Source organism: Vombatus ursinus, unplaced genomic scaffold (assembly GCF_900497805.2).
Source record: "Vombatus ursinus unplaced genomic scaffold, bare-nosed wombat genome assembly UNPS02011700.1, whole genome shotgun sequence".
Classification (NCBI taxonomy): Eukaryota; Metazoa; Chordata; class Mammalia; order Diprotodontia; family Vombatidae; genus Vombatus; species Vombatus ursinus.
In genome coordinates this window covers 3,926,573-3,950,326 of record NW_020951478.1, presented here as the reverse complement: position 1 = coordinate 3,950,326, position 23,754 = coordinate 3,926,573, and the positions used below count along the sequence as shown (strand labels likewise).

At 35.6% G+C, this 23,754-nt stretch overlaps 1 protein-coding gene across 1 annotated transcript in view; it reads right to left on the bottom strand.

Moving 5' to 3' along the window:
- The window catches only part of COG6 (component of oligomeric golgi complex 6), a 137,051-nt gene that overhangs the window by 95,753 nt on the left and 17,544 nt on the right, over positions 1–23,754 (bottom strand). The window contains exon 5 of the mRNA XM_027856931.1: positions 4,361–4,472. Within this exon, the coding sequence (XP_027712732.1) occupies positions 4,361–4,472 (112 nt within the window). The remainder of the gene's footprint in view (positions 1–4,360; positions 4,473–23,754) is intronic.

Below are 23,754 nucleotides of genomic sequence, written 5' to 3'. Positions count from 1 at the left end.
GTGATTATTGGTCCTTATTTAGAAGTGATTCATCTTCTTTAAAGGCTTTCTTCTAATGAGGGACCTCTCAGACATGTGTAAATATCATACGATTCCTTGAAACATATAATAACAGAGATAACTTTGCCCTATCATCTGACTATTAAAGTCAATTAAGGTATAAAAAAAAGATGTGTTTACCAAATATATTTGACACCATTACAGAAGGTGGTCAGCACAGAGTCCGAAGGGACTACTGGTCCACGTCTGTAAGTACCACTTATAGACAGCAAGTTCCTGGATTTGCTCCTGTTCATGAATGGCATGGTTCTGACCTCATTAAGCCCTGGAACATGGCAAAGCCTCAGAAATGCAGTTATTACCATACAATTTAGCACCTGTTTTGCTGGTTATTGTTACTTTTTTTTTTTTGCCATTTTTCCCAACTAAGCTCCTCAAGACCAAGAACCACACTTTCTATTTCTTTCATATTTTCGCACTCTCTTAATCACAGTGCTAGGCATAAAGCAGGTGCTCAACACAGATTGGTTGACTGAATACTTAATGACAATAGTTGAAATTTTCTCATTCCATGGAAATGTCTTGTGCCTTTGTAATTTTCACATTACCTCACTGGCTTTTAGTTGATAAAAAAACAACATTCTTCTTTGAAGACTGCTGCTAGTAGCTCTCTCTTCTTCTCTAACACTCAACCTTTTCTTGCTAAGAAGCAAAGGAGTTGAGCTGCCATAGTATTCTCTCAAATGTAAATGGCACTAAAGACCAAGAGGACTACAAATTTCAACAAGCAATGCCTTTGTAAAACTTTAACTCGCATACTTAACTCTTTTTTTCACAAAGACTGGTTCAGTTCTAACCAACTAACATATGAAAGAAGAAGGATGAGGGGAAAAGAAAGAACATACAAATGGTCTTCAAATAGCTAAGGGACTATAATGTAAAAGAGTATATATGGACTTATTCTTTGTTGCTTCAGAAGGCAGAAGTTAGAGGGAAGCAAACTGTGACTTAACACACATAAGCATTTTAAGAGTTATCAAAACATAGAACAGGATGCCTCCCAAAGTAGTGAGCTTCTTACCACTGGAGGTGTTCAAACAAAGGCTTGATTACCACCTATCAAGGATGTTATAAAAGGGATTCTACTGAAGTAAGTGTTAGTGATTTTTAAAATTCCTTCCCCTCTAGAAACTTATGATTCTATGAATACAAGTCAAGACCAGAGAAAATTCAGGGACTCTACAGTGGTCACATGTCACCCCAAGCTGAAAGGAATGCAGAGACACCAGTTGAGTTTGTCTTTTTCAGGATATAGGAAAGAATTTACTTTAGTTTGGTCCAAAGCCACAAGCCATTCCTGCAATGTAGCCTGGAATGAATTTCAATGTCCCTAGGGGTTCCACTAACCTGGTGATGATTCACAGTTGAAGTAAGAGATACCTATCACTCAGATCTAGGCTCTCTCCCAAAAAGAAAGAGATGCCTAAACTGAAGGAAAATCACAACTACCTTTGGGATTGGGCAGGTATGCCACAACTTGCCAGAGCATAATGCATTTTATACACTTTTTTCCTTTACCCTTTCTATCACTCTTCGTCTCATTATGTTGTCAATTTCTGCATGTCATCTCCAACTTCTAACTAAATAATTACAGCAAAGAGGATGTTTCATACCTTGTATATACTACAGAACTTAGACCTTTGTATAAGTTCCACCTAGTATAAACCATTAAAAATAATCAAAGTTAAAACTATGGAATAAAGACATCTATTTAAATAGTTCTGTTTATAACACCAAGATTTTTGGATGTTATTCAGAATTTGTTTTTGTTTCTTGCTTAGACCTATAATGTAATCAGGGAGTTCCCAGAGAGTAGATTCCTATAACCAGTGTAGATTGGCAACTATTCTATAACCTAATAGTTTCCTGGGACATTGACAAGTTAAGTGACTTGACCAGGTCACACAGATCAGAAACAGATCTAAAACTCAAGTACTCCTGACCTCCAGACCAGCTCTTTTTCCTATAGCATAGAGCAAATAATTTTTTTCTTTCATATTAACAGGATATTATTAGTTAATGAGCATTATGATCTATATTGGATGAGAAACACTATTCTGGATGCTAATGAGAGATTTAGAAAAGTTTTCTGCCCATAAGAAATTTGTAATCTAGTTGAGCAAATAAAACACAGAGGAAATAGCATAAGAAAATTATAGTCAGAGCAAAAAAAAAATCATTCAGTGCAAACTGAATACATAGGACAGTATAAATAGTGGGGTGGGATTAACAAAAAAAGGTTTCAGAAAGGAGTTCTTAAAAACTTGACCCGTTTTTTTGTCTCTTAAAATCCAAAAAAAAAAAAAAAATCCCACCCCCCCCCCCAAAACCACTGGACAATTGGGCAGCAATTGTTACATTAAGGCATCACAATAAAATTAGGAGAGAAATGACTTAACAACTAATAAATTTAAAATAATAAGAAAATAAATGGCATTTTAAAATCACCAGTCTAGAGAAAGCATGTGACAGTGAAAAGAACACTGGTTCTAGAGTTAGAGGACCTGGGTTCAAATCTTATTTCTAATGTTTACTACTTTGGATGATCTTGGGCAAGTCACTTAAACTACTCTGGCCTCAATTTTCTTATCTGTAAAATAGGATTAAACTAGACGGCTCCTGATGCCCTTTCTAGCTCTAGCTCAATGAGCCTATGTTTTTATACAAAAACCTCTGGGAAAACATATTGACATAAAGCATTTCTGGCAGAGAAAGCTATCATTGAGTTTATGATTAAATTTCTTTAAAACCCTAATTTTTCTTTCTCTTTCTTTCCAAGATAACAAACCATGGGAAAGATGTGTCAAACCTGTCTTGGGTTGATTAAAAAATGAGTCTAGAAAGTTTTAATGGGAGAGATAGGGTTTGAGCAATTTGTTTTCTATTCACATGAAGAAATAACGCAAAAAAACTTCCAGGAAAGAGAAAATGGAAATTTGTCCAAAATTAAAGCTAATGTTCTTGTAGCCCCTTCTCAGCAATGGGGCTGATGGGAAGTACAGTTTTTCCCAGCTGGAAGGAGGGACTAAAAGAAAAGGCTACATGCCAATGTCATTTTCCTCTCAAAAGTTTAATACTTCATGTCTGCAACCTAAGTTTCTTCAGTTTTGATGTTCCGATACAGAGCTAACTTAAAAATCTATAGATTTTTAATATTTTAGAACAAATTTCATTTCTACTTAAACTCTTTTTATATCATATTTTTATTAGATATTATGTATTATTATATACTACACATAACAATTACATACAATATTGTATTATATTTTTATATTAGAATTCTACTCTGAAATATAACTTGAAACAAGTGGACCAACAACTGATACTTGGCATTTTTGTTGTTCTTAAGAATAGCTTTCGATGTGATTCTCGATTCACTGATGAAAAACACTAACCACCTCCTTATAAAGAGACGATGGACTAATATGCAGAATGAGACACGCATCTTTGAGTATGGCTAATATTGGAATTTTCTTTGCTTGACTATGCTTGTTACAAGAGTGTTGTTTTTCTTTTTTTATTTTTTGCTGGGGAGAGGCAAGGTAGGGGGGAGAAAAAATAAATACTTGATAATTTTTTTAAAATAAAATTTAATTTAAAAAAGAATATCTAGTTTAACAAGATGTAGAAACTGAAAGGAGATAATTCTATCAACTGTCGTTTACATTTGATACTTTATGATAGTTGGGTTTCAAATTTACAATTGATGTTTTCTTTTTTTTAACCATAATTGTAGATTTAATATTGCTCTCTCAAAGCTGGACATAGCTATCAGAAAGAGAAACAAAATGTAAATGTAGAACTCAAACTGATGGAGAATTGAGAACTGGAAGATGTCATTTTGTGACCGGGAACATTTAAAATCTACACATTTCTTTTTTTTAATTAATGAAAAGCATTTATTACTTTTTTACCATGTGCCAAGTCTTGTGTAAAGCACTGGGGGTACAAACACAAAATACAATTGACATTTTCTATCAAGAAACTGAAGTAATTAGAAGTTAAGTGACTTGCCCAGGGTCACATAGCTAATAAGTATTTGAGGCTGGATTTGGATGCAGGTAGGTCATGATGACTCCAGACCCAACTCTATGAACTGGGCCACCTAGCTGCCTCTAGAGAGGAAAGAAAAAAATATAAAAATATGGCTCCTCCTGCTCTTTTGAAGAGGTCCATGGTATATGGAATAGGGCATATGACATCAGATATTTTCAATGAATTTTTCCAGATTTTCTGGGGGAAATTTTTTCTACTCTATTAGATATCACTATTATGCTTTAGTTCACTAAAATGGGATTACCTCTGTAATAGGTCCTTCTCTTGTGCCTCGGAGAAGACTCATTTCATCTGAGGTCAACTGAAATTTAGATAAGAAGGCATCTGCAACTTGGGCTCTTATTTCTAACCTTTGACTGGAATAAGAAAAAAAAAGTCAAGCAAGTTAATTATTTCTATAAGTTCATAACGGGTTTGTGATGAAATTAATATTTAAAACATAATAAAAAATTTTAAAGGCCTAGTGAATCACCTAAATGTCACTTTCTACTCTCAAAGAACTTTGAAGTTCACCACCAACAAAAGTGGTATAACCAGCTGGGGTTTTGTTACCTCACAGCTATCTGGATAAAGCAAGAAGAATTGACCACTTATCCAAAAGCAGAAAGAAGTACATTAAGTAATTACTGTGAATTAACATTCAAAAAATTTCTGCCACTGATATTTGTACTTGTAGCTCACCAATTTTATTTCAGAAGAGTGGAATACATAGTTGTTTTCAACTCATTTTTCATTGTCATTAAAACATTAGTCACTTAAATTTGGACCTAAAGTACACTAGACATGAATAATCAAAACCATTCATTCATCTCTTCTTCAAAGAAAATAATCACAATTTTAGGTTAGAAACTGAATTATCTACCAATTTCCCCAACTTCAGTTCCTTTATTTTTACATATGTGTTTCATTTTTCTTTTAATAGGTTATAATTGAACCTTAGAAAACTGGCCACCACTCACTGTAGGCATTTTGCAGCTGGAAGAAGCCAAAGAGTAGAGAAAGTATAGTGGGTAAAGACAAAGACATAAGAGAGGATTAAGCACGTGCCACAAATATCATTAGGGGGTCAGCTAGGTGGCACAGTGGATAGAGCTCCAGCCTTGGAGTCAGAAAGACGCGAGTTCAAATCTGATCTCAGACACTTGACACTTACTAGCTGTGTGACCCTGGGCAAGTCACTTAACCCTGATTGCCTAAGCAAAAAAAAAAATCTCTATCTCTATCTATAGATAGAGATATAGATATATACCTGCATATCTATATCTATATATCTATCTCATTAGGCTGGATGGGAGCTGCAGCAGAACAGATTCAATTTAACTAGCACCTATTGTAGGTAAAGTTCTCTACTAGGTGATGAGGGAGACAAAATTAGAAAAGACACTTTCTCTATCCTCACTGAATCAAGCGAACAGACACGACATATAAATTCTTTTGATACAAAATGATACATGGTAAAAGTACAAGTCTGACCATGTTACTCTTCCACCTCCTTCTCTTTGATCCATTAACACTGAACTCCTTGCCGTTCCACTAACAACACACTCCATCTCTCTGCTCTAAGCATTTTCTCTGGCTGTTCCCAAAGCTTGGAATGTTCTTCCTCTTCACTTCTGGTTCCTGTATTCTTTCAATTACCAAACAAAATCTCATCTTCTACAGGAAGTCTTTCCCAACCCCTCTTAATTCTAGTGCCTTCTGTTAATTATTTCCTATTTATCCTGTATATAACTTGTCTGTACATACTTGTTTGCTTGATGTCTCCTCCATTACACTGTGAGCTCCTTGAGGGCAGGAACTGTCTTTTGCCTTTTTTTGTATCCCCAAAGTTAAGCACAGAACCTGGCACATAGAAGGCACTTAATAAATGCTTACTGACTGAATAAAAGTATCAAAATCTAAGTGTTATGTCAGGTTTGACAAAGAAAGGTCATGACTAACAAGAGAAGGAGGTGTCATATAAGTTGGATCTTAAGGAACAGAAATCAATTGAACAGGTGGGTTAGGTAAAGAGGAGTTGGAAAGATTCAGAAGAGTCGGTGAAAAGAGTTGTGGCTCTGGAATTCAGCTAAAACTCAAGGCTTCGATGTCGATACATAACTTGGTCCTAGAATGTACTGGGTATGTGTGTATATGTTTATTTATCTGTATGTACATACACTTATATATGCATATATCTGTATAAAGATAAAATTTTCATTACTGAAATTATACATGCTTCCCCAACAACTTTTACAGGATCTTAATATGCAAGATGAATAATCATAACTCTAAACACTCATAATCTGTATTGCTAGATTTCATTTTGCTTTCAATAATACATCTTCATTTCTAATTTAAAAACTGCTTCATACTAAGACTTTTTTTAATCATATGATCAAATATTCATGGTGAATCATGCTACATATACCAATGGCCTCCAGGTGGCAGCAAAATTCTATTTATCTCAAAGTCAACTTTTAAATTATATATCTGTGTATTTAAATCATATTTCCAGCTTTAAACTTTTATGGACTGATTTATGTAAAAACAGAACAAAATCTGTTCACAGGCTATTTACTTGATTATCTTTAAGCACCAATCAGTACTGTACTAGTGTTGTAAACAAATTCATAGGGCAACTAATCAAAGTCCCTTTAGAATAGCAATTAACCATTTGTATACATACATACACACACACACGTACATATACATAATTATATGAGGCAACTAGGTGGTACAATGGATAGAGTGCTGAGCCTGGAGTCAGGAAGACCTGAGTTCAAATCTAGTCTCAGACACTTAGTAGCTATATGGCCCTGGGCAAGTCACTTAACTCGGTTTACTTCAGTTCCTCACCTGTAAAACGAGTTGAGAAAAGAAAAGACAAACCACTCCAGTATCTTTGCCAAGAAAACTCCAAAAAGGGGCCGTGAAAAGTCAGAAACGACAGAACAACAACAAATATGATACATGTGTGTCATTAATACGTACATGTACATATACATTACATATGGTTTCAACACACATTTTATATGGTGCCATTTGTTATACATACATGCCATATATGGCACATAAATACATACATATACACTGTCATTGGTTTCATATATATGCATAATATCTCTGTAGTATACACCTATGTGTGTATATATACATACACATATACATAAGCACATAAAGCATTTCACATCATTTTTTATCACATTGTGCATTCAGCACACTGTAGCCTGAAAGAAAAACAGGTGAAGGGAGAAACGGAGAAACTACATGGCTGAAGATGAAGGTTCTATTTAAAGGTCAAGCCAGCTTAAATATGTGTATATGTATACACACACACACACACATATGTACGTGTATATATATACATATATGAAACAAGTGAAAACATATATATGTGAAACCTTTTTGAAAAACTAGAATATTACATGAAAATATGATCTATTTATCAGAGGGTCACTGCTTTAGAGTGGATAATAACAGCACCAACATCACAGTGTTGCTGAAAGAATACAAGTGAGTTAATACATGTAAAGTGCTTTGCAAATCTTACCAAGTGCTTTATAAATGCTATTATTACCATTATTATTACTATCTAGACTAACTTCATTTTACAGACCAGGCTTTAAGGTTTATTAAGTTTTCTACATACACTGTCATACCCAAGCTTCCAACCACTATGAGGTAGATTCCCATTTATAGATGAGGAATCTGTGGCTCAAAAAGGTAGTGTTATATACATACTAAATGACAGTGGGGAATTGAATGTGGGCCCTCCTCTTTCACACCCAGCATTCTTTCCATGGTACCATGATACTTCTGTATATATACCAGTGTATACAAAAACATAAATGCTTTTTTCCTTGTCGTTCACTTGAAAAGAACACAGGCTTTTAGCACCAGTAGACTCAAACTGCTTAACCTCTCTATTTCCTCATTTGTAATAATGAGAATAAAAATATTTCTACTAACTACATCAAAGAATTGTTAGGACAAAAATGGTTTATAAACCTGAAAACAACCTAGAAATAACAGTTGTAATATTTTCTGGTTTCTAAGTACACTGCAACAAAGCAATAGATGTCAGAAGCTATGGAAAAAAGCTCTTACAATCCCAATAATATCATAAGGTCATTCTGAAAAACTGAAACAGATAGAAATTTAGGAATGTAAAGCAACTCACCCCAATTATTGATTGTCAACTTATGGAAAGAATCTCATCTACCTTTTTAATCACAACAAATAAGGCCATTTGAATTATTCTGAAACTGTGCATTCAGCACATTGTAGTGCAAAAGAAAAAGAGGTGAGGGGAGGGTGGGAATGGAGAAACCACACAGTGGAAGACAAAGGTTCTATTCAAGAGTCAAGTCAGCATAAATAAGCCAAGCTAACAGATCATGGGAACATGCTACCAATGCTAAAGGAAGAAAGTGCCAAGAAGGCTTCTTAAGAGGGACCAATTTCCAAGTTTTAACTGTTACCACGGAGACAGGGTTGTCCTGAGAGAGAACGCCAACTGCTAGGAAAATTATGCTCTTCATGCACTTTTCCCCTGAACTGAACATAAAAGTGGACTTATTTGTTAAGAATAACACCTAGGTACCTTAAAAGAGAGGAGGAGGGAAGGAGTAGATTAACCTTTCTGAGTCCAACTAATATTGCTTTTCATTTCTCCATATTAGCCTGCAATAGCTTTTATGTATACACACACACACACATAATTATGATAAAATATACTTTTGCTAAACAGATTTCAGTTTACCATTTCAAAGAATTCTCAATTTTCAAAATAAGTTTTTCACAGAACTGCATCTGAGACTGCAACAGAAATATTAATAAAGCAGCAAAACAATTCAATAGTAACATTTCACTGATTCTTACACTACCTTTGCCAAAGAATGAAGACACCATGAAAAAATACAAAACTAAAAATGTAGGAAGACAAAGTATGTTAAGAAAGCTTTACTATGCTATGTGTACGAAAACTGCTTAAAATATGAGTGAATGTCTTCAAACATGTAGGAAATGGGAAAATTTGTTTGTAATGTACAAGCTGGCAATAAGGCCACCTAAGAATTAGCTATAAACAAAATATACAGCCTCACAAAACTGTCCCTGTTCTTTTCCATGCTATGACAACTGGCATTTTAAATGATGTAAGGGAGAAAAATAGACATCAAAGACCTGGAGAAATACAGTACTTGTATTGGACAACTGTGTTTTCATTTCTCATTACAATTTTTACTTTGCTTTAGCTTCTCTTTCTAGGCACAGGGCCTTGGGCTCATTTTCATAGCTGTAATCTATTATTAATGCAACATGGCTTAGCAGAAGATGGTAGAATTTGTACAATATGATTCCATAATACATTTTTTTTCAACGGAAATATAAACTTATATTCACTTCCTAGGAGAGTTTATCTTTGACCATCCTGCCTCCCCAATAACCACAAGGTAGTTGTGAAACTAACTATAAAGATGTCTTTATGCCATGATTTTTATATATTTTCTTTTCCCCCAATTATACGTGAAAACAATTTTTAAACTTTTTTTAAGTTCTGAGTTCCAAATTCTATCCCTCCTTCCCCCCCGAGACAGCAAGCAATTTGATATAATTTATACACGTGGAATCATGTAAAATATTTTCATATTAGTCATTTTGTACAAGACCCAAATTTTTAAAAAAAAGGAAGAAAGAAAGAAAATGGAAAAAAGCATGTTTCAGTCTGTATTCAGACAATATCAATTCTTTCTCTGGAGGCAGATAGCATGCTTCATCACGAGTCCTTTGGGATTGTCTTGGATCATTGTATTGCCGAGAATAACTAAGTCATTCACAGTTCTTCATCATATAATATTGCTGCTACTGTGTACAATGTTCTCCTGGTTCTGTTCACTTTACTTTGCATCAGTTCATGTAAATCTTTCCAGGTTTTTCTAAAATCATTCTGCTTGCCATTTCTTATAGCACAATAATATTCCATCACAATCATATACCACAGCTTGTTTAGCCATTCCCCAATGGATGGGTATCCTTTCAATTTCCATATGCCCTGATTTCTTGAGGTGTGAACATTTCTCTCTGGATGAATAAGAAACTAAGAATGAGACTGGCTCAGCAAACAAATTAGTCAAAGCCTGAGGGGGCTCTAAATACCTAAGTGTGGAAAGCAGAAAAACCAAAGGTCTATGTATAGCTTCCTGAGCTCTATGTGACCGTTGCAAGGGGGAAGAGGATAAAATTTCTCCCCCTGCCTCCTTCCAAACACTGGCCCAAGAATCTAGCAGAGCTTTGAAGAGAGGGAAGCACCCTAACCCTGCCCAACACATGAAGAGTTTCTTACTTGGGGAGTCACAGTTGAACTGCATCCAGCAGGAAGCAGAGACACTCTCCAGAAAGACATATACAGGGAGGCAGTCATTCTAGAGAAGAAGCAGCTTCAAGAAATGGAATTCCTGGCTGCAGAGAAGAAAACCAGTATGAAAAGGAACAAACCCTGGGGACTCAGCGGAGCAATCTGCCCAGCAAAGACACTGCACCCATGATGAGCTATGTGAGGGCTGAACGGAGAAAGGATGGATAGCTTTTGCCATGAGTGTATCCTACAAGTGGGCCTCATTATAATTGGGCACTAAGTTTAAGCCCACTCTTATGGATCTTACGGATGCTATGTGAAAGAATGTGCCCAAAGTTTATGGGAATAATGTTTTGTAGCTACTATTCCTTCTACTTAAAAAAATCAAAACAAAACTTTTTTACTCTATTTAACAATCACCTTCACCTTCCCCCCCAAAAGTAGAAAGTAGAACAGAAAAAGATTATATATGAAAACACAAATCTCTTATACAGAGCAGAGGCAACAAACTCGCAGCCCAATGAGTGTTGAGAAATTAAAGTGTAATTTGGAAATATTTAACAAATAAAAATCAATAAAATAATATTAATTTGTGGTCTTCTAAGTCTCTATGTGGCCTGAAGGGATTCATTTCTATTTGAATTTGACACCACTGATTTACAGCTAGTTGTTTTTTTTAAAATATGTAATAACTGCAACATGTTCCTTTCAAAGCTGCCCTTTCCTTCTGAACTTTCCAAATGCTTTAATGAGTCTCTTTTCTTTCTTTGGTTTTTTTAAAGTAATCCTTTTATCAGCTCTTCTCTACCCCCAAATAAAAGGAAACCACAATTCTTGTATTACAACAAATAAGCATGACTGAGTAAAATAAATACACATATTTACCATATCCAAAAATGCATGTGTAATTCTGCACCTTGAGACCAAAACCCTCTGTTTAGCATCTTTCCTCCTCACCAGTCCTCTGGAGTTGTCGTTTGTAATGGCACTATTTAGTGTTCTTAAGTCTTTCAAACTTGTTTTTCTTTACAGTGAAATTATCACTACATAAATTATTCTTCGAGTTCTGCTCACTTCACTTACACCACTTCATACAAGTCTTCTTAAGTCTCGCTAAAACTAACCCTTTCATCATTTCTTTTGTTGTGACAATAGCAGATTACATTCATACATCATAATTTATTCACCATTGCCTAACTGATGGGCGCCTTTTTTTTTTAAACATACGAGTCTTCTTCCTCTTTCTTTGATATCTTTGGAGTACAGCTGTTATTCTTACCATGTCACTGGTAAATGCCTCTGGAAAGACCCACTTATGACTACACGCTAATTGTTATGGGGAAAGACAATGGTGGGAGTTCATAAGCCATATGGTAGCAGAAATATCTACCTGATACCCTGCCAAAGGGTATCTAAAAGCATTAGTAACTCTTTTGGGGGCTCAACCTACCAATGCAGGTGAAAGTTTGGGGAACAGCACAGAAGGGGTACTATACACATAAATTCCCTAAATATACAATATACATTATAAAATTGATGTTAAAAACACTGAACAAATTTAAACATGTTTAAAAAAAGGAAAAATTATAAATTGATGGCAATATTAAAATGACCTGGGAGTTTTAGATTTTGGCCATAACATCCCTGGGAGTATTCATTTGGGATTTCTTTCAGGAGGTGACCAGTCATTCCATTTTGGCACAGAGCTATTTGTTATGAATTGTTTCCTTGTGTCAAGTCTAAATTTGCTTCTTTGCAATTTCCACTCATTGCTTCTAGCTCTGCCCTCTGAAGCCAAGCCAAACAAGTCAAATCTATCTTCCACATGATAGTCTTTCAAATTCTTGAACACAACTATTATGACCCCAAATGCCCAGTCCCTTAAACCAATTTTCTTATGGTTCTAGTTCAATTCCCTTCACCACATTTCGTTCAGTGTCCTAGCCTATCAAAATTTTGCGGGAATCATGACTTTGCCATCTGGTATGTCAACTATTCTTCCCAGCTTTGTGTCATTTCCCAATGTGATTTGCATGTCTTCTTCATCCAAGGCACTGATAGAAATGTTAACCAGTAAAGTACCAAGCACAGATCCACTGGAGATGTCATAACACGTATACATCAAACCATTAATAATCTGATGAAAGGTTCCACTATTTAACAAGTTCCAAATTCACCTAACTTTACTATCATGCATTTATATTCCTACATCTTCTATACAAGAATAATGAGTGACTCTGTCAAATGTTTTGCTAAAATTTGGTAAACTGTATCTACAATGTTCCTCTAAAGCGACATTTTAGTAACCATATCAAAAAAGTACAGTTAGTCTGGCATGAGTTGCTCTTGATGAAGCCAAACTGGCTCTTTGAGAAAACTGCTTCCTATTTTAAATGTCCATGAACCATCTCCTTAGTTATACATTCTAGAATTTTGCCAGGAAAAAAGTCAAAGTCAAGCTTACTAGACTATAGTTTGTAAACAACATTCATGTCCGTTTCCAAGCCTGTGGCACCTCACCACTTCTTCAACATCTTTTAATAATGATGGTTCATCAATCATATCTATCAGTTTCTTCAATACTCTAGGAAATAGTTCATTTGGGTATAATGACTATGTGTATTCTTTTCCAATCTCCTAGTCTTTCTTTGTTTTTGCTGAATATACATTTGGAATCTAAAGCTCCAAATGAGTTGTGGCTGGCAAGGAAATCTAAAGATAAAAAAAGCATTTTTAGTTAATTGAGAGAAAATTGAACATCAAAGAAAGCACAAGATTTTTGCTTAGAGTGGATGGGACAATAAGAACAGACAACAAGTGAAGGCAAGTATATGAAGGGCTGTCATTCAGAGGAAAAATTCAGACTTGTTCTGTATAGCCTTAGAGTAGAGAAGGAGGAGCAATGAATGGGCAGAAGCTGCAAAGAGGCCCTTGTAAGCCTGATGTCAACAGAACTTCCCAGGAATCAGTTGTCTAAAAGCAGAATGGCTTGCCTCAAGAGGTGGTGCATTCTCCCACCTTGGATGTCTTCATGGAGAAGGTGACTAACCACTTGTTGAGTATATTATAGTAGGGATTATTTTGTGTATGGGAGAGGGTACATGACTGCTGAAGTCCCTGTGAACTCTCAAATTTTATGATTTTCTGAATCATTTTCTGCACATATCATATAAGATGTTATAAAGAGAGCTTTACCAAAAGAATTCAACAGTTATGGCGAGGCACTTCAAATATTTTTGTTAGTCACTTAATTGCAACATTCTTTTTGTCTTCTACTTTCATGTATAGTGAGAATGTCATGATTGATATGATTCAGTTCTTCTAGTAACATGACAATTGCTGTTCTCTTGACAAATATCTAACATCAAGAGCACCAACATCCAAGTTTGTATTTATAGATGGCTTAAAAATTACATGAGTCTTAATACCCTCTGCTCCCTATTCTGCCATTCTGTTGAGGTCTGAGGACCAATATGTATTTGTCTTCATTTCATGAGTTCCCATTACCAAAGAATTCATAACCAAGTCGCCTAGTCTATTGCTAAACCTTTCCAGAGCTGAACACACTAGCCTTTGGGAATCCAACCTCACCCCTATGCCAGCACAATATGAGGGCTTTGTGGAGGCTCGTGTGTAATATCTAAGGCAATTTCAACAAGGCTATTGCCTTGCTAATAGCTGTTCTATTTTCACTCAAGCTCAAGCATCTTTTTTATTAAGCATCCTTAACTCAATTATTCTACTTCATTCCTCCCTTTTTGACCCAGGCTCTAAGTGAGACAAGGACTTCAAATTAATTCAATTCAGTAAGTATTTATAAATCTCCAATATCTGCAAGGCACTATGTTTCGCTGAGGATACATTTTTTTTAATGATGCTATTTCTATTCCTGAGGAAGGAGTTTATATTTTACTAGAAACATCTAGGTGGCACAGTGGAGATAACATCAAGCCTGGAGTCAGGAAGACCTGAGCTCAAATTTGGTTTCAGACACTTACTAGTTGTGGAACCCTGGACAAGTCACTTAACCCCTGTTTGCTTCAGTTTCCTCACCTGCAAAATGGGCATAGGACCTACTTTCTAGGGTTGTTGGGAGAATCAAATGAGATAATAATTGTGAAGTGATTAGTACAGTGCTTGGCACATAGTAAGTGCTATGTAAATGTTAGCTATTCTTAATATTACTATTAATTAGTAAAAGGATAAGGTACACAAATATAATAAAAGGTAGAATGGGATGGGGTAAAGAACAAAGTACATTAGGAAAATATGGAAGAACAGCAAGGAAATAATAGCTTCAAGGAGAAACCTTGAAGGAAAAGAAATCTACAAGGCAGATAAGAGGAAGGTGTACAGTTCAGGTAAAGGGGATGCCCTGCGTGAAAGCAGAAGATGGTATGTCAAATTTTGAGAAAAAGAAGCAATCCATTTTGACCAGAAGAGAGATAGGAAATAATATGAAAGAAGGTAGGGTGGAGCCAGACTGTGGAATGCTTCAAATACCAGGCTAGGGAGTTTGTATTTTATCCCAGCGCAACAGCAGCCCACTGGAATTTTTTGCTAAAAGCATAATGATTCTGTGTTTATTAAAAGTGAAATGCCAATGAAAATAATTCTCAGTTAAAAGATTATCTTATTGAGAACATTAATGAAATATATAGTAACTAAATATATAGGAAAGTTTGGAAAGGAGTAGATTTGGGGAAAATATAGCATAATGAGATCTACACAGCAGATTCATAAAAGGCTTCTCATCCTATGTGACTTACTCTGTCTCACCCAAAACAAAAAGGAGGATGCAGGGCTTTACTCACTAATCTCTGCCCTGAAGTACAGAGCCAATCCTGCAAGTGTTTATCAAAAAGAAAAAGAAAAGAATCTATAAAACCTGATTTCGGGGGGGTGGGGGAATAGAGGAAGGAACCATAAATAAACTCCCAAAGTGAAAGTGAGGGAATAGATTCTGGTTCAAGTAGATAAGGTAACTCTACTAAACATTTAAAGAACAAGAAAGGTAGCATGGTATTAGATATAGAGAACTGGCCTCTAAGCTGGAAGTCTCTCCTCTGTCAGGCTACTTGTTTAATCCTGGCCAAGGAATATTACCTCTCAGTACTCTAGGCAGCTCTCTAAGACCATAAATTGCAAAGAAGGAACTAGGTTGCATTGGTAGAAAGAATTTCTTCACCTGGTAGTTCCATATAGCAATGAAGACAACAGCCTAGTACCTACTGCTATTTCAAAAACAAATAACTCAATCTATATAAACCTTTTTTTAAGAGAGAACACTGAATTGTTGGCTTCTAAGCTGGGAAAATCTTGGTCACAATTCCACTTTGGCATAAACTATTTGGTCCATTTGAATTTTCAGGGAGCTTGTTGCTTAAGCAAGGTTTTATATCTCTTGTGCCAAGTTGTGAATTTCCTTTCTAATTCTTTCTTCTATAGCACTCATTTTTTTTTCCATTTTTTTCAAGTGTCCTAATTCCATTTATCAAAAAAAAAAACATTTTTACATTCTTATTTTAACTATTGCTTCATCTCTTCCAGGAATTCCAGCTGAGTTTATGCCAAAAGTGTGTTTTGTTTTGTTTTGTTTTCTGAGGTATTGCTTGTAAACATTTTGGCGCCATTCTCTTCTGGGTTTGGGTCTTGAACATCACTGACTCCATATAGTTCACTATGGTAGAGCTCTGTTTTTGTATGCCCATTCTTCTAGCCTACTTTCCGGCTTCAGACTTGATGTTAGGGCTGGGCTCTACAAAACCTTTGGAGAGAAGGTCTGGGCTGGTACTGATTGTTTTGTTATTCCAACATCTCAGAGGCAAGCTAGGGACCTGCAAGCTCTCAGTGCTCCCAAAGTAGTCTGATCCAGGGCAAGGTCTGTTGGCTGTCCCCTTGATGAGTTCTAGCCGACCTGGTTGGGTCTGTGCAAGAGCAGACTGATGCTGGACTCCACTCATGTCAGCCAGCTGGTTAATTCAGAGTGGCAGAGTTGTAGGCTCCCCTCTGGTCTGGGATTTCTGCCTTGGTTTTTCCTCTGCAGGCTGGGCCAGATGCTGGAAATGAGACTCTCTGCTCCGAATCTAGGTCTGAGCCAATCCACCGCTGCTAGCAGATTGTGAACTTCCTTCGTTCCTGGGCATGGTACCACAGGGTACAAGTCCCGTTCTCACTCTGCCGTGGATTTGTAACCCAGAAGCAAGTAGGGGGCACAAGGGTAATAGTTCACACTGCTCCAGGTCATAATGTCCCAGTATGGGTCTTGGGGGTGGCCCTGCCTGAGTCTAGGACCTCCTCTTTACCTGGCAGACAGTCTTTCCCCAGCTGCTGGAATGCTGAGTACGTAACATATTCATGGCCTACCCCAAACCTAGTGTCCTCAGACCTCCCTGTTTCCCTATGCCAAGCTGGGCAGCACAAAGGATTCACTGTGCCTTTTTCTGGATTTTTTCCATCAATATTGAGTCTAGTACATTTTCTAGATCTGTTTGGAAGAGTCTGTAGAAAGGAACTCACCATACTGCTTCCCACCACTCCACAATCTTGGCTCCACCCATCTCGGCTAAAAGTTTTATCAATTTCATGCATTTTCAAAAAACAGCTTTGAGTTTCATCATTTCTTTTCAGCTTATCTATTTCTCCTCTGATTCTTGATATCTCCTCTTAAGTTTATTTGGGTTTATTTGTTGACTTTCTAATTTTTTAAATGCATATTCAGTTTTTTTTTCTTTTTTAAATTTATATTTATAGGGACATGCTTTTCCCCTTAGGAGTGCATCTTAATACTAGAAATAAAACTATTTAAAAATTAGAAAAGGAGATCATACATCTCTGACAGCTATGGGTAGAAGATGTATTCTGAACCAAACATGGGAAAGAGGCAATTACAAAAAGTAAGACTTAACTGTGATTACATGAAACCAAAAATCTTTTGCACAAACACACGTATGTGCGTGTGTGCGTGTGTGTGTGTGTGTGTAAAACCAAAAGCCATTTGCCAACAGATAAGCAGTCAAAGGATCTAAACAGCTATACAAAGAAGAATTTTAAATTATTAACAACCACATGAAAGAAAGCTCTAAATCACTGACAGTAAGAGAAATGCCAATCAAAACAACCATCAGGTTTTGACTCACACCAGGCAAATTGAGAAAGATGACAAAAGATGGCAATAGTCACTGTTGGAGGGACTGTGGGAAGGTAGGCACAGAAGCTGGTCCAATTGTAAGTCAGTACAACTATTTTGGAAAACAATTTGCAATTATGCAAATAAAAGTGCCTAAAATGTCCATACCTTTTTGACACAGAGATTCCATTACTTGGCTTATACCTCAAGGTCACTCATAGATTAAAAAGAAAGTGTATATATATATATATATATATATATATATATGTATATATAAACAAAACAGTTAAAGTAGTATTTTTTGTGATAGCAAAGAATTTGAAACAAAATAGATGCCTATCAATTAGGGTATGACTAAACAAATTCTAGTGTAGGAATGTAATGAAATATTACTGTGCTATAAAAAATTATTAATGTGATGAATACAGATAAGCATGGAAAGATTTACATTAATTGATGCAGAGAGAAGTAAGCAGAATCAAGAAAATATACAAAATGACTACAACAATGTAAATGGAAAGAATAATTATAAAAAAGTAAAAGAGAATTTTACAAAATTACAAAGAAGCATGTCTTTAAAGAATTATGAGAAGACACTCCCACTCTGCCACTTTGAAGAGATGAGAGGTTCACAAATGTTATACATATTTTCTTTTGCTTTTTTTTTTCCTTTAAAAATTGCTATTTGTTATGTGGGTTGGTTCTCTGAGAAGGAAAAGGAGAGGGGCATTAGGAAAATCTATGGTGATGCTAAAAAATAAAATGTCAATAAAAATGTATCTTTTTTTAAAAAAGAAGGTAGTATCTGAGAATAGCATTTAGATTTCTGGACAAATAAGATAAATAATAAAAACCATAAATCAAGTGATGTTGAAAAGGCTTTTGAAAAGAACACATTTCTATTAAAAACTCCAGGAAGAATAGGACTACATGGACCTTTCCTTAACATGGTAAATAACATCTACTTAAACCCAACAGCAAATATCATACATAATAGAGAAAATTTGAAAGCGTTTTTGATATGATGCCAATTATCATCACTACTATTTAACAAAGTCCTAGCAATGCTAGCTGTAGCAAGAAGGAAGAGCAATTAAGAGAATAAGCACAAAGAAGAAACAAAATTAGCACGTTAGCATTTGCCAATGATATGATGATTTTCTTAGGAAACTAAACACAAGCAAATTAATTGAAACAAATTCAGTAAAGTTGCAGGATATTAAAAAAGAGTTCACATAAGTCACTGACATGCCTGGATGTTACCAACAAAATCCAGCAGGAGGAGCTACAAAGAGAAATTTCATTCAAAATAACTACAGAAGGTATAAAATACTTGGTAGATTATATAATACCAAGGTACATGCAGGAATTATATGAATCCAACTTTATTATAAAACACTCTTTATAAAATTAAATTAGACCTAAATAATTATTCATGCAATAATTCAAGTAATAATTGCTCATGGTTAAGTCAAATCAATAAAATAAAAGTCAATAAAATAAAAATCATGTTTACTTAAATTACTTATCCAGTACTGTACAAACCAAACTACCAAAATAGTGTTTTGTAGAGATAGAAAAAAGTAATTTAAAAATTCACATGAAAGAATAAAAGGTCACGAATCTCAAAGTTAAGAGTGAAAAATGTGGAAAGGAAGTCTATCTATACTAGATCTCAATTTGTACTAAAAAGTCATAATCATGAAAATGATCTGGTACTAGTTAAAACTAAAAAGACTGATCAGTGAAAAAGATTAGGTATACAACATATGGAAACAAATATAGTAGCATAATATTTGAATTAAACCCAAAGACCCTAGTTATTAGGGGAAGGGCTTACTATTTGACAAAAAATGCTGGGATAATTCTATAGCAGGATGGCAAAAAATTAGGTTGACACCAACCCCTCACCCCAGATACCAAGATAATCTCCAAATGGAAATACATCCTAGATATACAAGGTCACATCATAAGCAGATTAAGGAAGCAAGGAAAAAAATTACCTTATGAACAGAGGGTTTATGACTAAAGAAGGAATAGAGAAGATCACACAAGGTCAAATGTACAATTTTTATTATATAACATTAAAAAGTTTTGCACAAACAAATCTAATGTAGTTAAAATCAGAAGGTAAATGTAAATGGAAAAAATATTGTAGCTAATTTCTCTGATAAAGGTCTCATACTCAAGATTTTTAAGGAACTGATTTAAGTTTATGAGACTGAGCCATTTACCAATAGACATCTTTATTTTAACCATTGCCAAATACCACAAAGATATCAAAGAAAGAAGGCTCTATATATGCAAAAAAATGTTTATAGCAGTTTATTTCATAGTAGCCAAAAACTGGAAATCAAGTGAGTGTCCTTTTGCTGGGGAATGGCTCAACAAACTATGGTATATTAATGTAACAGAATATTACTGAGCCATAAGACATGATGAAATGGGCACTTGTAGAGGAAATTAGGAAGAGCTCTATAAGCTGATAAACAGGGATTCTAATTCAGAGAACTAGGAGGACAATTTATACAATAAACCCATGTGTAGAAAAAAGGAAAAACAACTCTGAAAGACTGATCAGTGCCATAATAAACTTATGAACTCCACCAGAAGTGATGAATTTGAGATACAGAGAAAGATGTACTTTTTTTTTTCCTTAAGATGTGCTTTTTCAGATATAGATAATATAGGAATTTGATTTACCAGACTATGTTTGGGAAGAGAGTTTCATATTTTGAGCTTTTGGTGTTGTTCAATTGAAGGAAAGATTTTTCAAAAGTAAAACTAACATGATGTGGCAACAGGGAGTCAAGAGAAGACGACGCTATAGATCTGAACTGGTTCACTAAAAAATCAAGATGGTGAAAGAAGAGTGTAGCCGGTGCAAAAGGGCTGGCCTGAAAAAGAAATAAAAGGTTGAGGGATTGCCAAATAGGAGATTCTATTTTACCTAGAAGGCAAATGAAGCTTCGTGAGCAAGGAAGTAACATGGTCAGCCTATGCTTCAGGAAGATCAATTTGGCAATTATGTGAAGAACTGAGAGGAAAAGAGAACAAGTGGAAGCAGAGAAACCAAATAAATTATATATAACAATATATAACAATAGTCCAGATAGGCAGACCCCTAAAAGAAGGGTTGGGGGATGGGCCATTATTCTGTGAGTGGGAAAAAAACAGATTTAGAGGTAAAAGATATTGAAAAGATGAAATCAACAAGACTTGGCAACTCAACTGTATATGAGGGATATGGGAGAGGGACAAGTTGAGGACGACTGCCAGAGTGTGAACCTATATGTCTATAAGGTAAGTGGAGTCCTCCACAGAAACAGGAACACTAGAAAGAGAAATGGCTCTAATGAACATATAATTAAATATTTTTGAATAATTTTTAATGTTGGTTGTCTTTTGCTTGAGGGCTATAGTCATTCATTTTGTTAAAAACTAAGAATCAAAAAATATACCATACATGTTCATTAAATCAAACATATCTTTATGTTCTATGCAATACTATAATCATTAAGAGAGCCTTATGAGTTCCACATCTAGAATGTCAGAGCTGAAAAAGACTTTAGAGCATTAGATCTAGGGTCCAAATGACTGGGTTTGAATCTCAGCTGGAAAACTTAATAACTCTGTGATCAAAGACCAGTATCTTCATCAGTAACACAGCAGCATCTGGAGAACCGTATTATCTATAGGACATTTTTGCATTTGGATTTTGTTCAGGACATTGGCAAACAGAGGGCCCAATTGAGATTATGTAACAAATTTGGAGTGGATCCAGTCAGCATGCTTTCATGATTTTGGTGTTTGATATCTCTATATTTTATGTTTCTTTTAATACTTATTCAATACTCAAATGGATCTTTGATCTCATCAGTTTAGGAATTCCCTCCAATTATACCATTTGCAAAGCAATTTGTCTGTGAAAGTCTTGTCCAGACTCTACAAAAACTTCACAAGAGTAGGGGAGGGAGAAGAGAGTGTTGTCTTTGCTGAAGCCCTTCTTTGATTTCTCTATTTCAGGGGCAGCTAGGTGGCGCAGTGGATACAGCACCCACCCTGAAGTCAGGAGGACCTGAGTTCAAATCCGGTCTCAGACCAAACACTTGACACTTACTAGCTGTGTGACCCTGGGCAAGTCACTTAACCCCAACTGCCTAAAAAAAGAAGAAAGAAAGATTTCTCTATTTCAACTTTTCATGGATATCCACCTGTCATCCTTCACTTTTGCCATGTGATCACCTATTATTCTCTTCCTTTCACACTATTCTTTGATTGACATTCTCTTCAAAAATCCTCATTGGTTATATGTTTTACAATAATAACACCTACTGTGTGCTTCTGTATTGGCCTATGTGTGATACTATGATGAATGAATTCAAAAAAGACATTCTGACCTTGCTCACTATGCCTGCAATTTGACCCTGACTCTTTTTTCATGTTAATCTTATTCCTAGCTGGATGTCGAAGGACTGTTTAAGGTTATTTGCTCCCAGAAAGGTCTGGCCATCCCTCCAGGAACTGGATTTAATAAATAGGAATATTCTCAACGATAGTTTTGAGAACAGCTCCTTCCTCACAGATTATGCCTTTATTTTGGCAAACTGCCTTCTTTGTTACAAGGAACTACTAAAACCAGGTGGCCCTAACTTTATCTTTAGAGTCTCCTCGGAGGTACAAACGTGTAGCCCAGGATTTTCCTACTGGGTCTCTGGAGGCTGAAAACTGGGACTCCCCAGCCCACGTGATCCAGACACAGATGGTTACCCTGACGGTAATGATTGATTGTCACAAATTTTGATACCGACTGAGACTTAAGTATGCTATTGTTACCTATTGGGACTTATTAACTCTAAATATTCTACTTACTAACTTTAATCCTATTTCACTATCTTAATAATAAATACTTTTACTACATACTTATATATAAATCAAACTTGAGACTCTGTATCATTTCTAAACCATTCTGAACCGCAACTAATTTAAGCTGCAGTAAATAAAGCTACTTAACAATACAGATACCCATCTTTAGCTCTTTAGAGGTAGGGGTGTTTGTTTATCTTGGTGTTATATAGTAACATCAGTAAAATACCAGTATTGAAAAGATGGACTTTTGCTTTCATCAGAAGATTATGATCAATAAAAGAGTTTTGAAATTTTCTGAAAACAATCCAGTTCATTTTCTTCCTTTTTAACCCCATGTCTTGCTAACTTTCCACTTTTACTGTCTATCTCATATATACACACTGAATAACAAGTAAAGTACTCATCAAAATGCATGCTTAAAATCTGGGCAACATACTCTTAATCTATTTGGTCCTTTCTCTGTGAGTAGACAGAGTAAACTCTTCTGAGTGAACACAGCTTTCTTTCAGGTGGCTTTGCAAATTCTTAGAGCTTGATGAAAGCAGCAAACGCTATCTGCAAACAAGATAATCTGGAGCATTTCACTGTACACAGGAAAATACTTCTTGATCTGGACTCTGAGTTGGATTTCCTCTGTCACAGGGGCAAATACCTTTAGCAACCATATATTTCCCACTCAACTGTACTCCAGGGCTTCATTGGAGTCTCCAGAAACTCATCATCCTGCAACATCAACTCTGAAACTTATACCTCCGCTGTACCCTTTGGCCCTTGAACTCCTCTATCCCTCTGATTGGAGAGTGGACATTACAGAATTCCTTCCATATCTTCCATTTATGGAAGGAGCTCTGGGCAGTCATATTATAATTTCCCACTTGGCTACCTTCTTCTGAACTTCATCAAGCCCCCATGCTATGTTCCCTGCCCCCCTACCATTTTTCAGATTCCTTTTATGTGTTGTCTTCCCTGATTTGATTGTTTGCTCCTTGAAAGCAAGGACTATCTTTTGTCTTTCTTTGTATTCACAGCTCTTAGTCCTGGTATATAATAGGAGCTTAATAAATGTTTATTGACTATTACTGATGATACATCTCCCTGTTTTATGCCTCATGAGATGTCTGTTAACACAGGATCACTGAACACAGTCTTTCTGCTGTTATATCTTCCAAGTAATTCTGAATGATATGGATAGGAGACAGTTTTCTGTAAAAAAGAGCCTTTAAGGGGACATTTTGTTCTATCAACTCAAATGCTTTTTTTAAACATACAGTAAGCACGATGAGATCTTATAACATCTTTCCTT